The 21,019-nt window shown below is 38.1% G+C and overlaps 1 protein-coding gene across 1 annotated transcript in view; it reads left to right on the forward strand.

Annotated features, from left to right (window-relative positions):
* The window catches only part of PLPPR3 (phospholipid phosphatase related 3), a 74,176-nt gene extending 65,103 nt beyond the window's left edge, over positions 1–9,073 (forward strand). The window contains exon 9 of the mRNA XM_053702832.1: positions 7,889–9,073. Within this exon, the coding sequence (XP_053558807.1) occupies positions 7,889–8,989 (1,101 nt within the window). The 3' untranslated portion in view covers positions 8,990–9,073. The remainder of the gene's footprint in view (positions 1–7,888) is intronic.
* The last annotated feature ends 11,946 nt before the right edge of the window (positions 9,074–21,019 follow it).

Raw genomic sequence — 21,019 nt, forward strand, 5'->3', positions numbered from 1 at the left:
TAAAAAATAGTTCTAAGTGAAAAATATTCACTTTGTTTTAAAGGGGCATGGTATATGTCAAGGTGTTTGACAGGGAAGGGCTCAAAGATTTAAATAGATATATCTATATATTTGCATGTGTGTATGTATATATGTGTATATATGTATGTATGCATGCACATACATATGTACACATATAAACACATATATACATACACACACCATTTTGATGGGATTAATATTAATTGGAGATTTTATTGTAAATCAGGTAGGATCTGTATAGGTTTAACTTGATGGACTTCTGTCTTCTTCAACCTCATCTACTTTGTTACACATACAAATATATACACATACATATACACCTTTGAGCCCTTCCCTGTCAAACACCTTGACATATCCTTTTAAAAAAACAATTATAGATTTATTTAAATAATAAATGTATTTTTTACTTTTTATATATATATATATAAATAAATAAATATATAAATATATAAATAATTAAATATATTGCCTACTGACCCTACAGGTGTGTATAAATTACAATTAGACAGCCTCATCACGTTAGGGTTTGAATAGGGATTTCTGTCCGAACACATACGTGATTTCTGCATAACTAAATATCCTAAGACACCCATCTTATACTCGATCCCCAAGATCCACAAGAGGTTGGACCGTCCACCGGGCCGCCCAATTGTGTCGGCAAGGCAGTCGCTTACTCAGCCAATTGCACAATTTGTGGACGTGTTACTTCAACCAGTGGTAAGGGAGATACGTTCGTATATCATGGATACTAACAATTTCATCAGAAAGGTGCGGACTGTTGACATCCAGCAAGATGATTTACTTGTGAGTCTGGATGTCAACAGCCTGTGTACCATTATACCTCATCATGGAGGGTTAAGGGCCATACAGGAACACCTCACTGGCAACCCTCTTTATGAGGGTCCTCCGGTGGAGTACATGCTTTCCCTCATTGAGTACTGTTTATTCAAGAACTACTTTAGTTTCAAAATAAATTTTTATTTACAGATAGCTGGTACGGCTATGGGTTCCTCCATGGCCCCCTCATACGCCAACATCTATATGTCACAGTTTGAAAACATGTATTTGTGGAATAACTATAATGCATCCATCATCTGTTACTACAGATAAATCGATGACATTTTTTTTGTGTGGCAACACTGAGAGTACTGTCAGATTTAAAATGACAGTGGATGACCAGACAATCAATTTTCTAGACCTTTCAGTTTTTAAGGATTCAGGTTGCCTTGGCACTACACTATACCATAAACCCACCAACCGCAATTCCATACTTAGGGCGGACAGCTGCCATCCCCCAGCACTATTGAAGGGTATTGTAAAATCGCAATTCATCAGAACCATGCGCAATAACTCTGATATTGCGACTGGGGTCTCCCAACTGGCAGGAGTGGGTGAGAAATTCCGTTCCAGGGGTTACAGAACATCTGTGATTCAAGAAACCATGGAAGCTGTGTCTACATTAACACCATCAGAATTGATTCGACCCAAACCTTAGAGGGATACATCAGACAAGCTAATCATGTCCACTACTTTCACACCTGCAACCAAAAAAACTGGTCAAATCCTTCGCCAACATTGGCCCATTATGTCCTCAGACCCAAAATTGCCATTCACAAGTAACCTACGACCCATGGTGGGCTTTAAGAGGGGTACAAACCTCAAAGATCTACTTATGAAGACAGACCCCAAACTGAGTTATACATCTGGCATTAGAAGTAACATCAAAGGCTCCTATCATTGCTTAGGCTGCACGACCTGTAATGGCCTCATTGGCACCAAAATTGTTTTATCACCCACATACAAACCGGACATTTACCATCAGACATTCCATTACGTGCACTACACACGTAGAGTATCTCTTATTTTGCCCATGCTCCAGTTTTTATGTAGGCAAGACTTCGGGCTCACTACGTGAGCGCATGGCCAATCATCGGCATGCCATACGGACTGCCTTAAAACAAGGCAACTCAGAATAACCAGTGGCGAGACACTGTGCCAACAAGGGACATTCAATCTCCTCCATTCGCTACATTTTAATCGATCATGTACCTGCATTGGAGAGGGGCAGTGATCGTAACAAACAACTACTTAGATGTGAGGCTCAATGGATGTTCAGACTGGGCACCATACAACCGGGTGGCTTGAACACTATACCTGATTTCAAGAGCCTTCTATGATCCTGACCAAAAGTGCTACATACTTGGGGTACTTTGAGAAGGCATGGTGGCTCTATGTCTGTATCATGCAATATCGCTACCTTGATTGGGTGTGATCGGCATGTTACTCACAGCACTGTGGATAGGGATCCTTTAGTATCCATATCTCTTAGTGGAAGCCTGGCTTGTCTCGATGGGTTACTCTGACCTTTCATGCACTTAATAATTTTTTGATTGGTTAGGTCATATATTATGACTCTGTTTCACATAATTTTGGGACACAAATGGAATATATCCTTGCATTTATTCCTGTAACATGCCATTGTGCACCCTTGTTTGCCGTATATGGCTTGTGCCTTATATATAGGTTCACACATTGGTTATTTGTTTTTTCTAAATGTGCAAGTTTGATATGCATTTTGGGTACCGTATATATGATACGGCATTGTTCTCACGTAGGAGTATAATGGCCATTACCAAAGCCATCCCTCGCTTATAATAACATGCTGACGTTATTTAGCACGGCCGCGTTACCCATTGAAAGTATAGGGCGCGCTAAAGGGATGTTGGCCACACTAAACATTCTCAGGTTATTCAGTTTTACCATGGATTTGTAATAACAAATTGAATGCTAATCTTAGTGTTTTCCTGCTATATTGCATCCTGCGCTATCAAAAGCACTCCATTTATAATCTAAGCCTATATCCTACATACATAATAATAAATATCTTTAAGGAAAATAATCTCCTGATACATACATAAAATTATGAAAACAGTAAAAACTTGTATGTTTATAGTCACATGTTCCAATCAGCCAATAGAATGCAAGCTCAATCCTATTGGCTGATTGGATGTGCTGTGCTGTGATGAGCTTGTGTTTGGTCAGCGGTTAAGTTTCTGCTCTCTATCCACATCCATCCCGCATCTAGGTTTTCTCCTTTGAGTGTTAACAATCATATTATCACTCAGCTATCCTCATTGTATGGTGCCAATACTGCATTTGTGACGTTTTTATCAGTTTTTAATAAATATTATCTTTTATTATCTGCGTGTGGGATACTGTTTGCCTACCAGTATAAAGTAGGTGTGTGCATCAACCTGAGCCTGGAGTGGCTCTACCAAATGTGAGTAACCATTTGTCTATTTTCTACCATACGTTCCAAGTGGGTTACAGAGTTACACTATGGTGTGTTTTTTCTTCTATCATTCTATGTGAGGACGAATCTGAAGACATCGTTTGTTGAACATGGTTTGTTGAACAACGCCTCAGGAGGGAACATATCCTTCTATATAATTAATGAACTTTGAGTTCACCGCTCTGCCTATCACATTCATTTCAGTTCCATCAAGTGTAATACAAAAAGGAAGAAGTCTCATACCCAAGAATGTATATTCTTACTTGACTGGGGAAAGCAAAATCCACATTTAATCCAAAATTTGTGTGTATAAATACCCAATTGGTCTCTTTTAGACATCAATAGAGGCAATCCCTTGCCATCCAGCTGGTAGAACTGCGGATGCTCTGTGCATATATTATGCTTGCTAGACATTGGATGAGATAAAAGAGTCCCTCTGCAAAACTGGTGTCACTTTACATGAGATCCACTGGAGGAAATTAAAGGGACAGTATAGTCAAAATTAAACTTCCATGATTCAATTAGGGCATGCAATTTGAAAGAACTTTTCAATTTAGTTTTATCATCAAATTTGCTTTGTTCTCTTGGTATTCTTTGTTGAAATGCAGATTTCTAAATCCTTGAAGACCCGCTGCCTCTTATCTCAGTGCATTTGGACAGTTGTTCACAGCTAGATAGTGCTAGTTCATGTGCCATATAGATAACATTGTGCTCCCTCCTGTGGAATTATCAGTCAGCACTGATTGGCTAAAATGCAAGTCTGTCAAAAGAACAAAAAAGAGGGCAGTCTGCTGAGGCTTAGATACAAGGCAATCACAGAGGTAAAACGTGTATTAAAGGGCCATGATACCCAAATGTTAAAAACACTTGAAAGTGATGCAGCATAGCTGTAAAAGGTTGACTGGAAAATATCACCTGAACATCTTTACGTAAAAAATAAAGATATTTTACCTCAAAATGTCCTAAGTATTCACACCCCATTGTAAAAGACAAGCAAATCAGCAAATCAGCATGCCTGTCCCGGGACAGGCAAGGAATTGAGTCTTGTACACACTCGTGTTATTTCCCTATTCAGTTTAAGGATGTTTACTATGAAATCTCCTGAGAGTTAAGGGAAATCTCATGAGATCACAGAAAATCAGTTCATGACCTCAACACTGCTGATGCTGATTGGCTGCTGTTAATTTCTTCCTTTTTTTTTACCTGCAGCTGGGCAGTAACTGAAATAACTTTTTACACAGCACTTACTCTGTTGAGCTGAAGTTGTGAGTTAAAATATCTTCCTTTTTTACATAGAGATTCTCAGGTGATATTTTCCTGTCAGCTTTTTACAATTATGCTGCATCACTTTCAAGTGATTTATCATATGAGTATTATGTCCCTTTAATATAACCGTATTGGTTATGAAAAACTGGGGAATGGGTAATAAAGGAATTATCTATCTTTTTAAACAATACAAATTCTGGAATAGACTGTTCCTTTAAGTAGAGGTAGACTGCCAAATGATCCTTGTTCACTAGTGGCCATTCTACACGCTCTACATTTGGCAGCACACCAGTGCGCGATGGTCCACTTCTTTAGAAAGTAGGGGATGCTTTAGAGCAACTATATACTATATAAAGTAAATAAATGAGGTAGGTTTTTGTCATTTTATGGGGTATAAGAACTCAATGAGGGAGGTTGGGGCATATTCCTCAACCTTAACATTTTGAAAACTGAGTCAATTAGAATATCTTGGCTGATTGCATGGCATTTTCACTTTTAAAGGGACATGGACGTCAAAATGAAACTTTAATAGTTCAAATAGAGAATTCCCTTTTAAGAGACTTCAGTTTATTTCTGTTAGTAAATTGTCGGGAAATTAGCTGGTGATTGGTGGTTATGCACATAGGTCTTTTGTTATTGTCTAAGCAGCTGTATTTAGCTAGTTCCCAGTAGTGCATTGCTGCTTTAGAGCTGGCTTTAAATATGTATTTAACTCCTTTTCAGAGGTTAAACACATAGGGGTCAATCGCATTCCTTTACAAAAATCTCCATAGACTTCAATGGTGAATTTCTACTGAAAACCATTAGAGACGCTTTTCTAAAGAATTGTGATCAACCCCATAGTTATATATAACGCTGCGGAATCTGTTGGAGCTTTACAAATAACTGATAATAATATAACACATTAAAACATTTTCTTTTTGCACTTTTATGTCCCTTTAAATTTTTGCACTTGCCCATTTTGAATGTCAATAAAGTTTTTTTGGTTTAATAAAAATGTCAGCATATTGCTTAAAATGAATCTGTGACTTTGGCCAGATCTCCGACACCTTTACCTCTATGACTACTGGGGAGGTCTTTCAAATCTATGGCTGTCATAATTGCACTAGCACTTTTGTCATATATTTGATCACATGTGAATGTTGCAATCTCCAATACATAGGTCTTACTACTAGGGATGCATCCTCAAGAATCAGGGAACATTTTTCCACCATTAATACGGGCAAATCATCCACTCTGATTGTGCAACATTTTGTGCATAAACACCAAAAAAGATCTTAGCACATTTAAATGGTGTGTTATTGAAAGGGTCACTGTTCCTAAGTCAGGAGGCAACAGGTTAAAATTACTTAACAAACGTGAAATGTTTTGGGTTTTTAAGCTAAACACTCGGTACCCCCAAGGTCTAAATTCATATTACGATCTGATTAATTATTGGGAATGAATTAGATTACATTGTCATTATTATTGTTGTTTGCTTGTGTTGTATCAATATTGAGAACACTATCGTTCTAGGTTGTGATTTATTACTTTGTTGCATTTATCTATTCTGTGTATTTATCTACACTTGAACTTTCACCTAACCGAGTGTGTTTTCTACGTTGAGCCCTCATATCTTATCTTGTTATTGATTTATTATTTGTCATTTGTTCTTTCTTTCATTTTTATATAATCATTTTCTTTATGTGCCTTATAACAATTACAATATTTGTTTCAATCGTTTTATTATTTACTTTATATTTTTATTCATTTTTATCTCATTTATTTATTTCCTATTATGTTGCGGGGTTTCAGATGGTCTGTTTTGTTGTATTCTGCTCCTTTCATATATGTCCTTTCACCTAAGTCTTCATACTTTCAGTATTGCCCATTAATTTTGCCACTTATTAGTATTGGTGCTTTAAGAGAGAGAGAGTTGTGTATCTGTATTAGCCAGTTAGATTTTGTTTTACCCTTTTTAAAGGACACACAGATGCAAGTAACCATCAGGCTATGATTACGGCCAAGTACGGCTGAAACGTGTAAGCCGGTTGCTAACACTCCTCTCCCTTTGTGATTGTCCTCCTTGTATATATATACTTCAGTTTCTGTTTTATTAATTAAAAGTTACTTTTTAACCTATCCTTGGCGGTCCTCTTGTTCTCTTAAAATGAATTTCTACAGTATAATCATTTTATGCAAATTAAACGTGGCCATCAGATTGTTCATTTAGGATTGCACTGAAGATTTTGGATGTTAATTTAAAAAAAAATATTCAGACATTGTTTATTTTATATATTCAGCACTCCATTAAAATATATACTGTAGTATGATCTTCCTAACGTAATTAACACCAATTATAAAAGTGGCATTTGTACAATAAGTAATAAAATTTAAAAATGGCAAGTTATTAATAGAATGTACCAATGCTTTGTCCCCAGGACTGAGGCCTTATTAGAAAATTACAAATATTGTCACTCAACACAAATTTATATTAATACCTTTGCACCCACCAAGCAAACAATCACCAGCACCAAAACACAGTCCTTCAATGATCAGTATTAGTTATGATTTCACTTCCACTCAAAGTGACTGATGATCTAAAACTCTCAACTGTGGCAAAATTATATAAGCAAGGTTCTTCAAATAATTTGATAAAGGCACATATTAGCTATCCAGAGTTCTGGATGTGAAGAAAAGACACATATGTTGCAATATGATGTTCATAAAAAGCCCCCACAGATTTTGCATGATTTCTCTCCATGCCAACGAGTTTTTGATCACCAGGACCCAAATGAGTTGTGGGTTTTCATGGCAACCCTCCACCACTGATGCCAAAGTAAACACAACTACTGCTGTGAAACTTGCATAGAAATAACCCGCTTATTAAAATTGGTGAAAAACCCAACACATTAGAATGAACAGAGAACATATGATGATGACTTTATTACCATATTTGTTTCATTCTTTTGATATCCTTTGTTGAAAGAGCAACAATGCCCTACTGGGATCTAGCTGAACACATTGGATGAGCTAAATAATATATATATGTGCAGCCACCAATCAGCAGCTAGATCCCAGTAACGCATTGCTTCGCCTGACCCTTCCTAGGTAAGAGAATGAAGCATATTTAATGATTCAAGTAAACTGTAATGTTGTTTAAAATTGTATGCTCTTTCTGAATAATGAAAGTTTAAATTTTGACTTTACTATAGCTTTGGTATTATATCAGACAAAATTAATTCACAGTGGTTTTTTCCCTCTAAAATTTGCAGGTCAATGTATAGTTTTTTTATTATAAGATATTAATAAACTTTTTTTCCCACACAGGTTCAACGTGAAAAAAACTCTCTGGGCAGCCTGAAGCGTGCCAGTGTGGATGTGGATTTACTTGCACCAAGGAGCCCAATGGGAAAAGAAAACATGGTTACCTTCAGTAATACCCTTCCTCGGGTAAGCACACCATCCATGGAAGACCCTGCACGTCGTCATATGACTATACACGTCCCCGCAGAAGGCTCTCGTACCAGAGGAGCTACACCTGAGTGGATGCCAAAGCCTTTGGAAGGACGGAGCTTGACACTTGGTGAGGAAGTGGCATTGGCACAGGCACACCGAAGGGCTGCATCTGAGACTTCAGGTATCTCTCTAGATGAACCAGACTCAGAACGGGCACCTCCTACATTATATCCAATGGTTCAAGCACGAACAGGAGGGCCACGAGTACTTATCCAGCCTCGACCTGCTGCCCCACCTCTTCTTCATATTCCAGAGGAGAATCAAACAGGATCCCCCAAGAGCAGTTCAGCAATTCGAGCCAAATGGATGATGATGGCAGAGAAGGGTGGGGCTCCAAGGGCTGCTTCTAATGCTCCAAGACTTATGCAGGTCATTGCACTATCTAAGCAACAGCAGGCATCTGCTTTAGCATCTGCAACCCCCAAACATTCAGAGACCTCATCATCATCCACAACCAGTAGTTCTGATTCTTCACAGTATCGTTCTCCCTCTGATCGTGATAGTTCCAGCATTGTCACCATTGATGCTCATGCACCCCATCATCCTGTAGTTCACCTCTCCTCTGGTAATGGGCCATGGGAGTGGAAAGCTGGGCAGAAGAGTGTAGAATCTCAGGATGGAGGGGGTTTTGAGTTAGGCAAAGATTACCGTGGGTATAGGACCCCCAAGGGTGCTGGTGTGTCCCCTGGTTCCTCTATCAGTGACCTGGAGCCAGACTCTGAACCACGCTATGGGCCAACAGTCAATGTTGCTGGAGGGGTGCCAACTCCTGCAGTTTCAGATACAATTGTAGTCTCATCCAGCAGGGATGCAAGCCTCAGAAGGAAACCCCAGACAACTGAAAGGGAGGAGAGTGAAGACGGAGAAGAACCATTTTACAAGAAACTTCAGAACCAGAGGTTTAAGGACTAATTATGAAATGCATTGTAGAAAACAAATCGTGTAAATACCATGTGTGGGTTGGGTGGTGACACAGAACACCAGCAAATCACTGCCTATGTGGACCTTAACGGAGAATTATTCTTTTTTGTATAGTAAGTGATGTCATATCTTCGTTGAGCAATAGCTCTAATTGTAAAGGACATGACATTATAGTAGCAAAACTCTAATTAGTGTTAACTGAATTGCCTTGCAGGAAAGTGACATCACAATTTCAAAGGCGCCTTCTTTATTTGTACTGGATGTTAATTACTTGTTTTAGGCCTATTACAAAAAATACATAAACTAGGCTTCAACTCCAATCCTGTTAACTGAGGACATATCACATCCTTTGTAATAATCAAGTTTACAAATATAAAAGAGCAACAAATTTAGAGAGGAAGCCACAATTCAAGGTATCTTCTACTTTGCCATAGTGGTCTAGAGACCTAAATCTTGAAATGAATGTTGTTTATATTATGACTGGGTGCTTCAAAAATACAAATAGCTTGTGGTATGGAGATTGCAGGGAAAGCATAGCTCAGTTTGGAAAGATGGGCAGAGGTTAAAGGTGGCAGGAGGGAAACCTGTACTAGTTTACACAGGAATCAGAGATTTTTGTATTTTACTTCTGATTGCTTTTTAAAGGGTGCATAAAAGAGATTGTATGGGTTTGTTTCTATTGATCATTAACAGTGCAAAAACAGAAGGATGTTTTAAAACTTCTCTCTTTCTGCCTTAACCCTTTACTGACAGAAATATCTGTGAAACCTAGAGTCACTACATACTCACATATTAGCCTACGGTGCATTGCAGATTAAAACCTGGCAGAAAGGGTGTTCAGTCAAACCTAACAGCATAACATGTTTTAACTGCTCAGTCAAATAGAGCTGAGCTCTGGCAGATGGGGGTCATGGGATACAATTGGTGTAAAAGATCTCACTATGCAGCTATTAGAACGTTTTTTAAGAAATGAAAAGATTTGAGCATGTCTTCAAACCAGCTATCCCTCTAAATGATTGTGTAGCTTTTCTTTCATAGCTTCTGCATATAGCTACACAGAAATAAGCCTCACTGAATAGCTAATTTTAGTTCTAACCACTTAATAAATGATCTATCTTGGCAAAAAAACTACTGTTCTCATAAGCAGCTGGCAAACTACTTGGGTTAGATAGGCAGCAACACCACAAATCCAACTCAAAGACATTTGTTTGCTGTTTCAAGGTATTATTACTAGTACATTGCAGCACTATGTAACTGGAATTTCTACTCAATCTATTAATATAAAAAGATAATATCACATGAATTAGTAATTAACAGGAAAACATCTTTGAGCATTTCTCAGAGTTTCAAATCAGATTTCCCACAGTGAAATGCTGCATTACAGCAAAAAGGGAGGTTGTATAGTCTGTTTATTTAAAATAGAATCCGAGGCCCAGCTGTCTTGCATTGTGTCAGGTATTCCAGAATTCTCCTGTAATCCTGCGGTTCTTCTTGTATGTCATGTACAGAAGACAGTCTTAAAATGATTGTAAAGTTTAATCAATTAAAGCCCAGTATCTAAAATTACTCTTAAAAACAGGGGCACTTTAATTCATTAAACTTTGCAAACACGCTTTTTAAAAAAAAATACATCCCTTTTTGTTACGATAAACAGACCACCGATCCTCCGCCCTCCTCTCCTTCTGTAGTTTGCAGATCGATGACGAATTCGGCTTCCTCCAATCGCATGCAAAGATTAGAGGAAGCCGGATTTGTCACCAGTATGCAAAATACAGTCAGAGATGCATGCGGAGGATCGGCGGTCTGTTTACCATAACAAAAAGGTAAAAAATAATCATTTTAAAGCGTGTTTGTAAAGTTTAATGAATTAAAGTGCCCCTATTTTTAAGAGTATATTTAGATACTGGGCTTTAATTGATTAAACTTTGCAATCACTTTAAACAGAGATCACCATTCCAGGTAATCATGCAAGTCCTTGTGAGCACAGCCACTAGAATGCACACATTCTACTCAAATCCCCAAACTTGATTATATAATTCACAGCTCACAGCCATGTCGTCAGGGCCATAAAAGTTCCGCCCTCTTTTGACTCTAGTAATTATTCATTGTAACAAAATGTTGGGAGTTATTTGGAAACTCTTAGGGCCCAATGAGAAAAAAAGGTCTCTGGGCAGGCGAGATTATTGAAGTATGCTCGCCAGTACTTCCGTTTCCCTGGTGGAATTATCTAAAGCCACTTTTTATCCTGAAAAAGGGTGTCTTGCTAAGAGGCGTATACTGCATTTTCGTATATTAAGGAGATACATACATTACAAAAGTGCACAATGAAAATCGTCATTAAAAAAATCATACAAAACGAATAATTGAACCAATAAATGAAAAGTTGCTCACCAAAAATCGTATTTGATCAAAAACTTAAAATTTGTATGTAAATTACACAGTAATAAATCATATTAAATATGCACAGCATAAATCGTAATTTAAGTACACTGAATGTGCAAAAAACACATAACAATTTGTACTTACAAGTACAAAATACAAATTATAATTGTTGTTTTATAAAAAAAATGGACTGAACATGGGCATGTATGAAATTGTATTAGGTGTAATATTAAAATGTAATCATACACCGGGTTCTACCTGTGTACTTTGTCCTACATTGAATACATATTTAATATATTTGCATGATTTGTAGCTTCAATTAAACACTGCATTGAAAACTATTTGCATTCAACATAAATGTTTTAAAACATTTTAAACTACCATAACCCTTGAAAAGTCTATTGATTAAGTTAACCTTGCTTCCTTTCCTGTGGCCAATGAGAGACGGTTATAACTAAGAGGCTTTTATATCTCAGTATGTGATATCCAGCACTTTGAGATCAGGTGCGTAGAAAAGTGTGAGTAACAATTTGGCTTATACTTCTGGTTTCCATATTGTTTGCCACATTTATACATCACGCTGGTGCCCTCTTCCTTTTCTATTATTTCTATTAAACAGATGACTACCATGACATTTTGAGGTGGGGCAGCTTTTAACAGTAGCTGGTATACCCGTTTGACACAAGTAATCTACAAAGGGACTTACCATTTCTTCTGTGAGACTATTTGGGACTATCTGGTCTCTGTCATTTTGGACTAGCGCCTTTTCCAAAGATTTGGGTTTGACCTATTTTCTAATTTTTGTTTATAAATAAGCTACTGCACTGATCAGACAATGACTATGAAGCAAGTAGGAGGACAAGAGTTCTGAAGTCTTCAGGATATACATTAGCCTCTCTGGGTGAAGAAACTACATATTTGAGAGTTAAGTTATAGGAAAAAAGTGGGCAAAATAAGTGATAAAACTTTATTACAAACTACACTGCAAAATTTTTAATATGAATAGTTAAGCATTTAGGGCCAGATTACAAGAGGCATGCTATTTAGCTCTTTCACTTCAGCCCAAACACAGCCAGAATTAAAGGTATTTGAGTGGAAAGGGCTCCAAAGTGTATATATATATATATATATATATATATATATATATATATATATATATATATGTGTGTGTATACATGTGCATATATGTGTATTTATGTATGTACAGTATATACATATATAAATACATAAATACACGTGTTCACACACACACACACACACACATATATATATATATATATATATATATATATACATACATACACCTATTTAAATATACATATTAGGGATTAGCAATGTGTAGTCGGATCCTTTGTGAGGACCCAAATACGGAACTAAACAGTGGTTCTTTCACTTTAGATATTTTCGTAGCTGGATTGATTCTTGTCAAATATCCCACTCTAAGATCTGGAAGGATCCAAATACACATTCCTAATATATATGCAATATAGCCCATTCCATTCAAACACCTTGTCATATACCTTTTAACCCTAATTAAAAAGTTTTCTCAATATTTCTATGAATCACTTTAAACTTGTAATACGAGCGCAAGTTAGCACGTTCATGATATTGCACAACACTTGTAATCTTGCCCTTAGTGGGAATTCAATTTTCAGTTTAACATCCCTTTTATGTTTGTTTTTACTTTGAAGTTGAATTATGGGCCCATAGTTATCAAGGTCTGTCGGACCTGATCCGACAGTGCGGATCAGGTCCGACAGACCTCGCTGAATACAGAGAGCAATACGCTCGCTGTATTCAGCATTGCACCAGCAGCTCACAAGAGCTGCTGGTGCAACGCCGCCCCCTGCAGACTCGCGGCCAATAGGCCGCCAGCAGGGGGGTGTCAATCAACCCTATCGTACTCGATCAGGTTGATTTCCGGCGATGTCTGTCCGCCTGCTCAGAGCAGACGGACAGGCTATGCTGCAGCGGTCTTTGTGACCGCTGCTTCATAACTGCTGTTTCTGGCGAGCCTGCAGGCTCGCCAGAAACACGGGGCATCAAGCTCCATTCGGAGCTTGATACATATGCCCCATTGACTCAAACCAATCAGTTTAATAATAGAAAAATACACTAAAAATATAAAAATATGCAGTCTGAGGGTATCTACATTCAACAGCTCAGCTTCACCATAGAGTAATTCACTTAGGGCTGCCACCTTTCTTGGACATAATACTGGCCATGCTAATTAGCATAAATAATTACACCACATAATTCAAAAACTAAAGCTGTTAGCTCAGATTTTAAATGATCATTTGTTAGCCTAGCACACTAAGTTTCACAATGGCAGGTGCTATGTTTCAATATTAACTCTTTATTTTCTACATTTGCATAATCCTGGCCATATTAGTAATATGCTGGTTTTGTGGCAACCCTAGTTCTAATGCTAAGTGACATGCAGGTGACTTTCGCAATATATAAACCTTCTGGCCTCTTTTCAGGAAGAAAGATTAAGAAGCAGAGAGATAAAATCAGAGAAGACGGGAGGGATAAGAAATAAAGAGAAAAGAACAGAGGGAAAAGAACAATAGAGAATTAGAATGGGGAATGAGTTAGAAAAATGGAAATCTGCAAGTAATAGATATGACTAGCTGGGTGGAAGGATTTCTATATTATCTAATATGAAAGACAACCTGTTAGAGACTTGAAGAATCCAACATCTAGAATTGTATGTCAGGACGTCTTTACCCAGGGAATATAAACTTCTGCACTGTCAGTGCCAATCACATTAATAAAGCTGGTGCTGTGTTATATTACAGGGGCTTCAAAAAGGTTTTTAAGCTTCTCAGGAACATTTGAACTGGGATAGCAATTGATGATCATTTCTCCCCACACTATTTACCAGCTCCAGTCCTTTATGTGTTTTGTAAGTAATTTGAATTTTAAATAAAGGGATACATGTTTACTCTTTTTTTTTTCATTGCTGTATTATTGGAATGGAAAATATGAGATGTTATATTATAAAAGGCTTCAAGTATATTAAGGATTATATAAATCTGAGGAAGAAAGTTTTTTTTCACAAAAAGAACCAGACAAGAGGGCATCATCAACTTGGGGGCTAGTAGGTTAAAGGGATATAAAGCCCAAATTTCATGATAGAGCATACATTTTTAAACATGTTTCCAATTTACTTATTTTATCAAATGTGCTTCATTCTCTTAGTATCTTTTGTTGAAAGAGTAGCAATGCAGTACTAGGAGCTAGCTAAACACATTGGGGCCAAATTATCAAGCGCCGAATTGAGCTTGATGCCCCTGTTTCCGTGCGAGCCTTTAGGCTCGCCGGAAACAGCAGTTATGAAGCAGTGGTCTTAAGACCGCTGCTATACAACTGGTTTGCTGCCTCTGAGGCTGCGGTCTGCAATCCGCCCGATCGGGTTGATCAACACCCCCTGCTAGCGGCCGATTGGCTGCGAATCTGCAGGGGGCCGCATTGCTCAATCAGTTCTGGTGAACTGCTTGTGCAATGTTAAATGCTGACAGCGTATGCTGTCGGCATTCAGCAAATGTCTGTCGCACATGATGCGCTACAGTGCATCATGTTGGACAGACATTGATAAATCGGCCCCATTGAGTGAGGCAATGACAAGAAGCATATATGTGTAGCTACCATTCAGCAGCCAGCTCCCAGTACTACATTTCTACTTCTGAGCCGACCTAGGTATGCTTTTAATAAAGGATACCAAGATAACAAAGCAAATGAGACAAGTGATGTAAATTTCAAATGAATATGTAGCGAAGTTGGCGGCGCTGTACCACTTTCAGGAATCAAAGCTGTCCACGTCCTCAGAATCTCCAAGCTCTTCTCACCTCCAAAATAAAAGCTCACAATAGTGCAGCAACTTCCATGTAATTAGGTGGCGCAAATTTAGAGCATACTCACAAGATATTAGTGACTAGCAGGACTTCATTGGATGCAGATTGTTTTATAATGCTTTTCATTTTTTGCTCTTGAAAAAGGCTATTGAAATAGGTGAAACGCATTGAGCTTGTATCAATAAACTTCTTAAAGGGACATGAAACCCACATTTTTTCTTTCATGATTTAGAAAGAGAATGCAATTTTAAACATCTTTCTAATTTACTTATATTATCTAATTTGTTTTATTCTTTTGATATTCTTTGCTGAAAAGCATATCTAGATATGCTCAGAAGCTGCTGATTGGTTGCTGCACATAGAAGCCTCGTGTGATTGGCTCACCCATGTGCATTGCTTTTTCTTCAAATAAGGATATCTAAAAAATGAAGCAAAATAAATAATAGAAGTAAATTGTAATGTTGTTTACATTTGTATTCTCTATCTGAATCATGAAAGAAAGATTTTGGGTTTAGCTGCCCTTTAAGCTGCATCTCATGAGGTCCTGCTGATGGTTTTAAATAAAGGCTTATTATTCACTAATATCTTGTGAGTATGCTCTAAATTTGCGGCACCTAATTACATGGAAGTTGCTGCACTATTGTGAGCTTTTATTTTGGAGGTGAGAAGAGCTTGGAGATTCTGAGGACGTGGACAGCTTTAATCCCTGAAATTGGTACAGCGCCGCCAACTCCGCTACATATTCGTCTATTATACACGGTTCGGGAGAACCGGGGCTGGCAGCGAACACCTACAGGTGTTTGATATTATACTTGCTATACCATAAGAATGATGTACATTTCAAAGTTATTTACAATGGTGTGCTCTGTCTAAATTATGAATGTGTCTATTAGATGTGGTAAAGTTTGACTGTAAGGAAAGTAAAGAATGTACGGGGTATTCATACAGTTATCAAGAATTCATTAAAGGGATATTCAAGCCAACAAACATTTTAATGGAAACATTTTTGCATGCATACACTTCTATTAGCATAAATGCTTCTTGTAAAAAGCTATCAGTGTTTTAGTGAGAGGTTTTACTGTGCACAGGCACATAAAGTATATCTAGATATGTTCCATGCACAAGCAATTTTATCAGCATGACTGCTCTGCGCCCATATACTTTTTTAGATTTGTCTGGAATGTCCCTTTTAACATTTCAGAAGGAAATATGGGCAGAGTTGATTTGCTTTCTGTCTGGCTCATATCTACCCTCATAAGCTACTATGTTTCTGTTTACCAAATGTATTCCATCAGAATTCAGGTATATACAGAATTCAACAAATGAAACATAAATGCTCATTTGCTGTTAAACAGAGTTTTGCATATATTATTATACCAATCAAATGATAACAATAGTAAAATTATAGTTGAATAATGAAAGTGACGTTAACTTCGGACATAAGTTCTGACATAGTCAGTGTTATTTGAAATTGTGTTGATTTGTGCACACATTAAGGAATATTAACACTTCTTGCTTTTGTATATAAAAAAATTGTGCTTTGTGCCACGCTCCCTAGGGGGCCAAAAAAGTAAAATCTGTAACTTAAAGGTGCATTTTACAAGAAGTACAATTACAAGACATTTCTGGTGTGCAGCTAAAGAATTACATATTAGCCAAATCTAACTGCTTTTAAAACAAATTAAAGGGACAGCCATTTTAAAGCCTTACTTTAAGCTGCAAATATCCTCCTGCACCCTGTCTATATCATGCAGCAGTAACAGTAAAAAGGTTATTTTAAAATGACTACGGTGTTGGTTCTGGTCACATTAAAATGGCTGTCAAGCTCTGCCCACTGATGATGACATCACGATCTGGGCTGCATTTAAAGTTTCACTAGCTACAAAAGACTCACTAATTGAATTTAACAGACTGTCAATGCTATTCAGCAGAGAGCATAGATGCAGCCCAGATCAGGATGTCATCAGTGGGCGGAGCTTGGCAGCCATTTCAAAGTGACCAGAAATAATAGATATTTTAAAATAACTTTTTTACTGTTCCTACTGCATGATATAGAAAGGGGTGCAGGAGGATATTTGCAGCTTAATCTAAAGTAAGACCCTTTTAATATAATTTTACTTCAACTGTTTTTCAATAATCAAACTCCACCCACAATTTTTTTTTATTAGGAAGATCCAATCTGCACTTTAGTCCACAAACAACAAGACTAACAATGGTCATAATGATAGTATAAAATGCATTGTTTTGAACTTGTTATGAGTTAAAGGCAGTTAGGGAAAGATATGAAGCATGTTCAGCCTAGAGAACTAGTAAATCTGCTTTTTGGCATCTCTAGGGAGTGTGGGACAAGCACACTTTTAACACAAAAGCAAGAGGCGTTTAACATCCTTTTATGAACTCTTCAGTTAGAGTATCTAAAATCACAACTATAACAGTATTTTAAACAAAATAACAAACTATGTATATATATATTTATATATATATATATATATATATATATATATATATATATATATATACATATATACATAGTATATGTGTGTGTGTTAACTAGGGCCAGGGCAACTGATATTTGTAACAACATTTTAATACAGACCAGGGCTTGACAAATAAAAGGGAATCACAGCTCCTAAATTTCATCCAAATGTGTTGGCCTCTGTCTTAGGGTCTGATGACCTAAAGCTCTCAGGTGATCTAAGACATCTCATCAGTAATGTGTGATCCCTCAATGAGAGCTGTATATCTAGTTATAGAGAGTTTTGGATGTCAATAGAGACACCTACATTGCATCTCTTGATCTGATTTTCAGCTATCGATGCACTTTCTCAAATTTCGCAAACTCTCCTTTTCTTCTTTCTGACCATCATCTCCTAACTTGCAACATCACTTCCTCTACCCCTCACAGCAAACTTCACAGAAGCACTAAGTCATTAGATCAGCAACAGCTCTCTAGCTCTCTTGAACCTCTCCTCTCTTCCATCACCTCCTTTTTCTGCCCTGACCAATCTATCTGCCACTATAACTCCACCCTTACATTGGTCATTGACACTCTGGCCCCTCCTACCATAGCTCAGAAACCACACTCTTATCCTCAGCCCTGGCATACTCCTCTGACACTGTACCTACGCAGATGTTCCCTACTGCTGAGCGACACTTGAGGAAATCTCAGAGTTCAGCTGACTTTCTTCACTACAAGTTCATCCTTAACTCCTACTATTCTGCCCTTAATCTTTATAAGCAACAATACTTCTCTAATCTCATCTCTACTCTTTCCTCTAACCCAAAACATCTGTTTTCCACGTTTAATACTCTTCTCCGCCCACCCCCACCTCCTAATACAACTTCTCTCTCAGTTCAAGATTTTGCCAGCCACTTCAATAATAAAATTGACATCAGAAATTAAATCAGCTCTCAACATACTACCAATATCCCACCCCCTCAAAAGTTCACAATCATCCAAAACCCAAATACTCATAAATTTAGCTCTTTTGCCCCTGTTACCGTGGAAGAAGTTTCTGCCCTTATACTGTCCTCCCACCTCACTACCTGTCCCCTCGACCCCATCCCCTCACAGTTACTCCCCTCTCTTCTACCCTCACCCCCATTCTCACACACATTTTCTCCCTCAGCACTGGTATATTTCTCTCATCTCTAAAACATGCACTGGTCACACCTATCCAAAAAAAAACCTTCCCTTGATCCAATCTCCCCATCCAACTACCGTCCTATTTCCCTACTCCCTCTTGCATCAAAGCTCCTTGAAAAGCTAGTATATGCACGTCTATCCCATTTCCTTACACTAAACTCTCTTCTTGACCACTGCAATCTGGATTTCGTCCCCATCACTCCACAGAGACAGCAATTGTCAAGGTTACCAATGACCTACTTAGAGCAAAATCCAAAAGCCACTTCTCTCTGCTTATCCTCCTTGATCTGTCTGCAGCCTTTGACACTGTTGACCACCCTCTTTTGCTCCAAACCCTCAAATCCTTTGGCACCTGCGACACAGCTCTCTCGTGGTTCACTTCCTATCTACCTAACCGTACCTTTAGTCTAGCCTTCTCCGGAGTATTCTCTGCCCTGTTACCACTTTCTGTCTTTTCAATCTACACATCATCATTAGGTTCCTTAATAAAGTCCCACGGGTTTCAATATCATTTGTATGCCGACACCCAAATCTACCTCTCTGCACCAGACCTACCTCCTTCCTTACTAACTCGTGTCACTAACTGTCTTTCTCATATCTCATCTTGGATGTCCTCTCACTACCTTAAGCTAAATCTCTCCAAAACTGAGCTCCTTATTTTTCCCCCTTCTTCCAAAATCTCCACCCCCCAATTTTCTATATCTGTTGATAATTCCATCATCATTACCCCTACCCTGCATGCCCGATGTCTTGGGGTCACACTTGACTCAGACCTTTCCTTCACTCCTCACATTCAGTCCTTGGCTAAAGCCTGCCGCTTCCACCTTAAAAAAACATCTCTAAAATTAGACATTTCCTTACACAAGACACAACTAAGATTTTAATCCACTCTCTCATCCATTCCCGCCTCGGCTACTGCAACTTGGTCCTCTCTGGTCTACGTAGCTCCCACGTAGCTCCTTTAGAATCCATGATGAATGCCTCTGACAGGCTCATCTTCCTTACACATCACTCTTCATTTGCTGCACCTCTCTGCCAATCCCTTCACTGGCTTCCTCTTGCCTCAAAGATTAAACACAAAATCCTCACTCTGACATACAAAGCCCTCAACTGTACTGCTTCCCCCTACATTTCAGACCTTCTCTACAGATACTCTCCCTCCCGTCCCCTTCGCTCTGCTCACAATCTCCTCTCCTTCTCTGTTGTTACTTCCTCACATTCCCATTTACAGGACTTCTCCAGAATGGCCCCCATCTCCCTGCCTCGCTCCACAAGTCTCTCCCCTAGTTTTAACAGCTTCAAGCACTCCCTAAAGACTCTACTATTCAGGGATGCATGCAACCAACACTAACCTTTCCTAACTCCATTGCTTTCCCCTTGAACCCCTTAGAATGTAAGCCTATGGGCCCAGCTGTTTGTAAATCGCCTTCATAAGAGCCGACTAAAACAGTGCAACTCTCGGCAGGGCCCTCTACCCATTTGATCCCTATAAATGTTATCCTGTATACCGACTATGTTTATAGCGCTGAAGAATCTGTTGGCGCTCTACAAATACCTGTTAATAATAATAATAATAATATAATGCTAAAAAACTCCCCCAAAGATTTTGCAAGGTTTATTGCCATGCAGGAGAGATTTTGATCATTGGGCCATTAATACCCTTTACTTTACCATTCTTCTACCCAGAAATCAGCTAAACCAGGAATTTACAAGCTTCTCATAAATATTATTAAAGCTATTTTTTGCTTGTTTCCTTGGCAACATCAAGGGGGAGTACATTGCTCTTTCCCCAAAAATAACACAGCTTAGATATGGGGGTTGGTCCAGAGTACACAGAAGCAGGTCATTCTCACAATATGTGACAAAAGCATTAAGTGTTAATGAGATAATGTGTAATATTATATTTTATATTATCAAGTGTTCCTTCTATAGTGCATGCATGCAGTGTAAATACATTGTTTTAATAGATGGTACATAGAAGATTTCTTTTTTATCAATCTGGCCCATAACAAAAAAAAAGACAAAATGGGCACAACTGCAATAGATTACATAATATATGAATCTGTGTTAGTGAAAACCCATAATGAGGAACAGAATAGAATTGTGGATCTCTGCGTGGAAACAGTCTAATTATAG

This window comes from Bombina bombina, chromosome 2 (genome assembly GCF_027579735.1).
Source record: "Bombina bombina isolate aBomBom1 chromosome 2, aBomBom1.pri, whole genome shotgun sequence".
Taxonomy (NCBI): domain Eukaryota; kingdom Metazoa; phylum Chordata; class Amphibia; order Anura; family Bombinatoridae; genus Bombina; species Bombina bombina.